Consider the following 9269-nt stretch of genomic DNA (forward strand, 5'->3'; position numbering starts at 1 on the left):
TTCAAGAGCTAAGTTTACCCATTGCAGCCCTCCTTAAGGCCTTATTAATTACACATTTATTAACATGACAAGAAGATAATTAACTCTCGATGCTATCGGATGCTCGATAGTTTAACTAGATTAGAACGGTTAATGTTAGATTACATTAATGATTTAATTTAAAAATGGAGAAGCGAGGCCAAGACTCGAATATATACCAGTACCGTGATTACGATATTAAACAAAAGATGCACACATCTTGTCAGAACTACAAACAGTACAAGAATAAAGTAATTTGAATGAAATTTTCAATATATTCTTTTTGCATCATCTATTTTTGAATTATTATAGCAAGCTCTTTATCTAAATCTTACATAGCCTATCTTTAAGTAACAGAATAGCACGCCGGATGTGACGTATTATGCAAGTTACTGCCTATACTGTCATGTTCCAAGATGATTTTACCCTTTTAAGTCTACATAATATTATAATTGTCGACGCTCCATCAAAGAATATTGTAATAATTTCGAAGATTGCTTAAACGCCAATAATAATTTCGTGACAGAGATAACAAAGTTTAAAATACTGCGAAAATTGTAAATTCTCTCATGGATCGTATTATATGTAAGCTAATATATTACATATTTGCAAAAATTGTGTTAAGCCCATGACATTATTTGACTTGTAAATTTACATACACCCACTCAACAAAATACCTAAAATGAAAAAATTAATGAAAAAAAAGTCGTAGCCTTTACTTAGAATTATTTGAAAAATCATATAAAATAACAAAAGATAGAAAATAAAATATGAGCGGGGGTCTGTGCGATTCGTGTGAATACGATATAGGGCGCTCCACCATAAATAAATATCTCCAAATATCTCGACAATTACACCACAACATTTATACTCTTCAAAAAATAAAAAATAAGGGATATTCAGAAACAATACAAAACTGCGGAAATGCACTGCTGTTTTTATTAGAGGTAACCAGTGTATGTTAATAACAGGCCAATTGCCTACACATGAACATAAACAGTTCATATGGGCGGCTTATCTGACGGCCCCATTTCACTCGCAAAGAGATAAACCGTCAAAAGTGAAAATGGGCGTTTTTGATTTTTGTCTTAATAATGAGTAATTGCTCCACCAATCCTCAGACATTCAGCAATTCGTCGTGGCATGCTCCTAATCAACCGGCCAATCACGATTTGGGCAATCTGACACACCCCTCTTGCAGTGCCATGTCCACGAACACGTCTCCCGATCAAATTAAACGTAACACACTAAAGCAAAGATACGCTAAACAGTAAATCTTATGCAAGAGTTGATTTTGTGCTTGTTGTGTAAATAAAGATCTAATTTATAATTTCTATGACATCAGAAGCCTAAATAAAGACTTGCAATAATCAGATGTAGCTCTTGCATAATGTATGTTTAACCATCCATAAATAATAGACTGAAAAATGGTTACGAGTGTCGGCCATAACATCCGGGCAGTTTTGAGTAAAAAATAGGTTACGTGCCCTTGTTTTGAACCTATCTCGCTTAACCAGTCTACCGACCATTATATCTATGATTGACAGGTCGGGATAATCAAGACTACTGGAACAAGAAATGGAATTTAGAAACACGCACGTTAGGCAACTCAACAATTGTTTTAAGAACCTTGTAAAAGTAAAATGAAACTAATGCAAGTATCATCTTCTTGCCTAACCCGGGTGTTTCAGAGATATTTTCTGTACTAAACCAAAAGATGCCGCTCCTAACGGCATAGTTAATGATAAAGCAATTTAAAAAAATAAAACGAACGTAATTTCTAAAGCTGCTGTAATAACCAAAAAGCTAAATAGTCAACAATAAATTTTTTACGGCTGTAATAGTTGATAGATATGTAGAGAATTTCACGTGCGATGGCTATTTATAGACTCGTAGACTATGTTATCGCACTGCGTGATTAGCCAGAAATAACTTCGAGACAAGGAACTGAAGCGTGCACATTCGCCGTGTCGAGATCAACTTTCTGTAGGGAAAATTTCGCTGCACGGGGTACCCTTCCTTATATTATATACAATATATTACCTACTAAATAAGCATTGCATGGTTCTGTTGTTTCCTTTCCCTTTGATTCACCGTTTGTCGATACTTACTAGTTACCAATTTTGTTGACAGCCGTTCAAAGGTAAAATCTATATCTTATAGATTAACGGTTAGCGTTTTCAGCACGGCCAAACTCGGACGATGTTAACAATTATGCCCATGCATATCCTAAACGGTGACACCTGATACCAACTCGCATATGGATATATCCAATTAATATATAGCTAATGACAGAAATACATTAATTACCATGTTGTTTTACAAGAATTAGTCATGTAATTGTGTACTTACCAGTTTCTGCTTGTAGATACGAAACTAACATGACGTGCCCCTGGGCATCAGACGTCTTTAGAGTTAGTTTTTGATTGACAGATACAAGGGTCCACGTCTGTTCCCAATGAAGGGGATATCAACAACAAACGTAAAACTCGTTTATCTTGTACCTTTTAGTCGAATTAAAATAAGTAATTAGTAGATTTGATTAATTTGTTGGGATATTAGTAAGGGTGAGGCATGTTTAACAAGATGTATATTAGCAAAGGAAATTCTCGCTAAGATTTAGTTATTGGCAAGTCTTTTATACGCGTACTAACAACACTGTGCTACTCTTTCGAACCCCGAAGGACTTACTTTTTCGAATTTTGATTGTCTAGTGATTATACCACCATAAAAGCCATCATGAAAGGTAAACAACTTACAGTTTTTATTTTATTATAACATATGAAATTTACTTGAACCAGTTATAAAGATATTCACGATGAAATAAATTGAAAAATAAATATGAATATTTTGTATTGTTTTCAAAAATTAGAAATTTAAGTTCACCTTTCTATTATGGTTATTTTTCTTTAATACGTTTATTTATTACATACCCGCGTTTTATTTTGTGTTTCTGATCCTTGTACGTTCATCCATCCGTCCCTAATTCAAGTAAACCTCTCTAAAAGTTTTTGAGATTTGGTTTGAAATTTGCTTGGAGCGTTCGGCTAGTCTAAGATCAGTGCTCACTGATAGCGTCGCTATCCTTTTGCATTGAAAACGCGGTAAAGGCGTTGAAAAATCATTTCAAAATTGCTGAGATTTTAGACTAGCCATAACAAAGGATCATATCCAAATCCAGAACTGCGCGTCAATTGTACCCGATATTATAATTCGGGAAGTCACAAAGAAGACAGAAACTGAAATTCCATTTTACTGATGCATCGCTCTTGTCACGTAGACACTGCTGTCAGTTTTTAGGAATATTATGTTAAGCTCACAAATCCAATTCAACTTTTTTATGTTTCCAAAATACAGCTGCTAGGTGTAGGCATATATACATAACGTTTTATTTATTGAATTAATGAATTTTTACAGGAATGTATTGGAACACCGAACCTTATTGTTACTGTAGAGATCTGGAATGGGGTAAGTCTTATAGATTTTTATTTTATTTTAGAAAGCAAATAAGACACTGACTTGCTAAATTGTAGACCCTTATTGTTTATCTTTGCTGTACTATTGACATCCATGCAGCGTCCAAGTGATATCACTTGGTCTTTAAAAGGGTTATTACCAGACAAGTCAGCTGTCTACAATAAATGTCGGCGATTTGCCGTGAGGACAAAAATGAATTTTTGAGCTTTAAAGAACTCAGAATATGAATTTTTACAAAATCTGAATGAATGTAGCCGGCTAGACTGTGAATAATGTTCCATAAAATATTTTTGTTTTTTCAACACAAAAAGGAATGTGTGCAAAGAATAAAACATTAAAACAAAATTTAAAATCAAATTGTTATTAATGTTAATCGTTAGATACTAGGAACCACAAAGTTCCACATAAAAAGCAAATTGTTAAGCTCTAAAACAAAAATAAAAACACACCATAAAGACACACCCTCCTCCATTTTTAATTTTAAAGTAGGCCATAAAACCCCACTTCATTTCATTTTATTTTTAAATTTATTATATTACTGTGAACACTTAAATACTTGAGGATTACAAAGGACGCATGGAATTAACTTGTAAGTCAAAACCACAAAAGACCCTCACTTTAAAATTATCATTACATAATTATAAATTTGATTCTACAACCGTTTTTTATATTGAAAGGAACTGTAGATGGTATTCGAAGCGTTCCAGTAGGAACAGGAGTAGCTGTAATACCTGGTTTATCTAATGAAGATACAGCTATTTTAGCTGGGGCACTCATTGGTTTAGCTACCTTACTTAGTTTGTTGCTGTGTATTCTGTGTTGTCTTTGTCCACCAGGATTTTGTTGGCCATGTTGTGGGTAAGTCATGTAAAGGGCTCTTCTAACTTTGTCTGACAAAAACATAATTTTCGATTTTATTTAGCAGTTAAGTAGACTATGGGCGTTTGAGATGCATACGTCGATCGAGGCAGTTTTAGTTAAAATGTACGACTCGCATGGCATTTGTAGTGATATTCAAAAGGATCACCAATATGGTGAACAACACATGATACAAAACTAATTGGGGCCATGGTTGCTTACAACCCAGGAAATCCTGGATTCTATCCCAGTTTTGGCAGAGAAAGATCTTCTCGTAGATGTACACGTACAAAAACCATGACAGTTGAAATTCATTGCCCAGTGAATGGCGTATGCCCGTCTTTACTTTCCCGGTTAATGCAGAAAAGTAAGACGTTAAACCCATTTCATTCCACGTACCCTTTTAGAAAATTGGGTAAATTAAACCAGATCTGAGATCATTGAACCCTATAAGAATGGCTTAACAGTAGGTGATGGATATTAGCCTTATGTCCTATAAATAACCCGTTTAATCATATAAATAATTAAAGATACGTTATGGGAGATTAGATAAAAAGCTGACAGTTCTCACTATAATAGTTAAAAACTAGATGATGTAAAGGCAATTTGCTGAAAATTTCAGTCAAATTGATCCACTCTGAACCGAGATTTTAGCGATTGAATTTTCCGCCTAGCCTCGATCATCATTACTAAAGTAGGTAGGATAAAAAAATAGTCTCGATTATCTATTTCATGATTAAATCATGAATGAAAGTCGAGTAGCAAATCCAATCCTAATCCAATAAATATTGCAGGCTAGCGATGACATCGAGAGTTGATTATTGTCTGGATAAGTTAAGTAATGTCTAATTAATAATTTAGATAACATATCAGACCTGCAATAGGCAGATTTAGCTCTTCCATAATGTATGTTTAAAATTACATTTATTACAGAGGAGCTGCTGCCTCGTCCAAAACAGCTGCTGCAGCAGGTGGTGCTAGTAGTGCGGCAGCTGCCGGGGCCGGTGGTGATAGTGCTGGAAGACTTCATGAAGTGTAAGCTCAGATTTAGTAGTTTTTACGTATAGTAATTATTATATATTCAGAAACAATACAAAACTGCGGAAATGCACCGCTGTTTTTATTAGAGGTAACCAGTGTATGTTAATAACAGGCCAATTGCCTACACATAAACATAAACAGTTCATATGGGTGGCTTATCTGACGGCCCCATTTTACTCGCAAAGAGATACACTGTCAAAAGTGAAAATGGACGTTTTTGATTTTTGTCTTAATAATGGGTAATTGCTCCACCAATCCTCAGACATCCAGCAATTCGTGGTGGCATGCTCCTAATCAACCGTCCAATCACGATTTGGGGCAATCTGACCCACTCCTCTTGCAGTGCCACGGCCAATTCTTGCAGTGTTGTCGGTTGACGTTGAAGTCGACCAACACGTCTCCCGTTCATTTCCCAGACATGCTCTATAGGGGAAAAGTCTGGACTCATGGCTGACCAAGGCATAATGGACAATATGGTGACGCTGGAGGTAGTCATTAACGACACGAGCGCGGTGGGCACGGGCATTATCATCTTGAAAGATGAAACGTCGACCTGCACGTTGAGCAAAGGGCAGAACTATCGGTGGCAGGATGTGATCACGGTAATACACTCCAGTGACACTTCCTTGAACAATATGCAAGTTCGTTCTGATAGTCATGGTGATTCCTCCCCATACCACAACAGACTCACGCCCAAATCTGCCATGCTGTCTGACGTTAACGGTAGCATGACGCTCATTTACACGCCTCCAAACGCGAGCACGCCTATCGGTGAAATCCAGAGTAAATCTGGACTCATCTGAGAACATTACACGCGCCCATCGACGATTACCCAATTTCTACGCTGCCTACACCATTGACGCCTGTTTCTCATGTTCTGGCGAGTTAATGGAGGCACAACACGCGCTCGTCGCGCATGCAAATGGGCTGCATGTACTTGATTTCTAATCGTTTGTGGGTGTAACTCGAATTCCTGTAACTTGGTACAAGTTTACAGAAAGCTGATTGGCCGTTTGTCCTCGATTTCGCAAGGACAATGATATTAGTAAAGACGGACACGATTAATTACTTTTTTAGATAGGAGTGAGTATGCATTACCATAAAAAGCATTATATAACCAAAGTATTCAGTTAAGGATATGACTTATCCTCGTCTTAGTAATCGTTTTGATCCTACTGAAACTGGTTCAGTTAGAAGTTGTGAAACCGGTTCAACCAATATAACTCTGTTTGATTTCGTATTTCAGTGACATCAAATTGCCGCGAGCCTGGGTTGAAAGCTTTCGTGGGTATGTACAATTAAAATCATCTGTCATTAAACTAGGCTAATAACGTCATTTGTACATGGATAACATTTTCTATTATTTCAGTAGGTCAGTGTAATTACTGTAATTATTGTCTGTAATATATTAGAAGAGATGATAATTAGTTCATTTTACAAAAATGTCACGGGTGTTTCAATTAGAGGTATATTAATCTGTCATATGCTTGGATTCATCTCTTTATATCATGTCGATTCTTAGGTATAAGGGTATTTACACCAGTAACCGCTTCTTGTATTTTCCTACAAAATTTAATTTTTCAGTGTACCAATCGAAGATTTTGATGCCAAATTAAAATCACTAGAAGCATCCGGTTGGTATGGGCTTAACGATGGATATGGTAGTTGGTTTGGTGATGATGCTAACAGTATGTCTACTCTGTTGAAGGGAGGCGGATATGGCACGGGGTATAGGGATAATTATGGCGTTGATGAAGTGGACGCCTCTCACACCGGTCACAAAAAGGGACACACTCGAATGGGCAGCGCTTACTTGACCTCAGAAGAGGTCTTCGGCACCAGACACAACGTGGGAACGGCGTCTGCTGGAGATCGGGCTGAGAAAAAGCGTGAATACGAATACGGCTCGGTTATCAGTGCTAAGTACGGAAGTGATCTGAGAGGAGAGAGCGAGGCTGAATTAGACCGATCTACAACCACTTTAGTGAAGAATGCTCAAGAGCCTCGACCTGCTACCAATAATACCAGTGGTGGCGTCTATAACTATGGTTACACAAGAGATGAAGAAATCCGTACAAGTACCACAACCACTACATCAGAACCACAACAACAGCAACAACAGCAACACCAGCAGAATGTACAACAACAGTCAGAAGTAACAGCCACTAACAACTCTGGTATGAATGCTATATCCGAAATGAGTATGTCATCTGGTTATAATACACTAACCAAAGATGGCACCATTTCCAGGAGTGGGCCTATGTCATCTAAGGTTATATACGAGGCTACCAGAGAAACTCGAACAGTCACGGACGAAAGCGGTAACGTATCGAAAACACATTCAGAAACCAAAAATGGTGATGGTGCTAAAGTTCTGGGAGTTATATCTAAGAATGGTACATTTAGACGAGTTAAGAACGGTGATGTTGAATTTGTGACCCAAGATGACATTTCAAAGTAAGTATTTTAACATAATACCGCCATTAATCACCCTCTTTTGGTGTCCGTCGAGTCATATTTATTGTACAAATGTCTGGAACAGGAATTTTTTTGCCTTGTCGACTAACAAGTATTCTTTTGGTATTTAGTGACACTGTGCCGGTATAAACCTTTCAAGTGATCTTCGTATAAACCCCCTATTTAACTTTATTGGTACTGTGCCGGTATAAACCTATCAAGTGATCTTCGTATAAACCTCCTAGTCATCTTTAATAGTACAGGACCGGTATAAATCTTTATCGTTAACTTCATATTAACCTTCTAATTTCCTATTGTGAAATCTGCAAGTGATAAACGATCTCTCTCTATTTTCGGATCATGTGATACCACTTAACATTTTCCTTTTCTTTGGCAGTTTAATCATGTTGACACCATCCCTGACAGTAGACTGTGCACCACTTCACATTGCAATATAAATATGTGAAGATCGGCATATTATGATAGATTACTTCTACAATTAAATGTTAACCATGATTAAAAGACAAACATAACGATCAGTTTAAGTTAACATTTCAACCTCTACGCATTATACTCTTTATAACCAGGTGCTTCATTACATTTGGGTGTGACGTGAAAAACAAGCTAAGCTTCTTGTCTTCCTTTTTCATTCTTTCAACATTTTCTTTTATTTTCGTCTTATTTTTGAAAACATATCTATTCTATTATACAGGGACGTGAAGTGTTTGACAAGAGACAACGTAATGAAACTGTATCATTCCTACCAGAGAGCTAGATCTAATAACGGTACAACGTCAGTAACAGCCAGTCAAAACATCCAAGACAAAGACAACGTTTCTTTATAAGGTGTTGACCAATGAAAACAACGGTTACAAATATTTACCCTTTCTTAGCTTTCAATATGGGTTATATAAATAATTAGACCCTTAGTGCTCCAACATTGCTTTTGTCAAACTATTCTTATAAGTTCAAATAAAGACGGATATGTTCGTGTACGTTTATGAAAAGGCACCTATGAAAATACTTTGCATTTCAAAGAGATTAAAGAAATCCTACCTTTTGTGCCCGAAAGACATTTGAAAAGCTCAGTCAGGATAACAGTTTAGTTAAATAAAAATTACTTTAAAATGAACAATTAGCTTTTCTGTAAGATTTTGTTTATAGCAATCTTATAAGACTTTTATAATTTAAAAAAGTGGAACCCCGTGTGTTTATAAATGCAAAATTGCATAACCGTTCATAATCTGCACATTGGGCCAATTGTATGCATATTGTTATTTGGAATAAAAGCAGCAACACAAATAGAAATAAGCCACTGTTTCTGTTTTGATTTGTCACTGTTATAAACGTATATTGTTGTCACATGCGTTCGTCTCTCATTGTTGGGTTGTCTAAATTGATCTTATGACGGATTGTAT

The 9269-nt window shown here is 36.4% G+C and overlaps 1 protein-coding gene across 1 annotated transcript in view; it reads left to right on the forward strand.

Moving 5' to 3' along the window:
• LOC126815322 (uncharacterized) overlaps positions 1-9137 on the forward strand; it is a 35495-nt gene extending 26358 nt beyond the window's left edge. The window contains exons 2-7 of the mRNA XM_050540898.2: positions 3436-3486; positions 4173-4353; positions 5287-5388; positions 6641-6682; positions 6979-7851; positions 8564-9137. Coding sequence (XP_050396855.1) covers positions 3438-3486; positions 4173-4353; positions 5287-5388; positions 6641-6682; positions 6979-7851; positions 8564-8696 — 1380 coding nt within the window. The 5' untranslated portion in view covers positions 3436-3437 and the 3' untranslated portion in view covers positions 8697-9137. The remainder of the gene's footprint in view (positions 1-3435; positions 3487-4172; positions 4354-5286; positions 5389-6640; positions 6683-6978; positions 7852-8563) is intronic.
• Positions 9138-9269: the final 132 nt, after the last annotated feature.

This window comes from Patella vulgata, chromosome 3 (genome assembly GCF_932274485.2).
Source record: "Patella vulgata chromosome 3, xgPatVulg1.2, whole genome shotgun sequence".
NCBI classification, from domain to species: Eukaryota; Metazoa; Mollusca; class Gastropoda; family Patellidae; genus Patella; species Patella vulgata.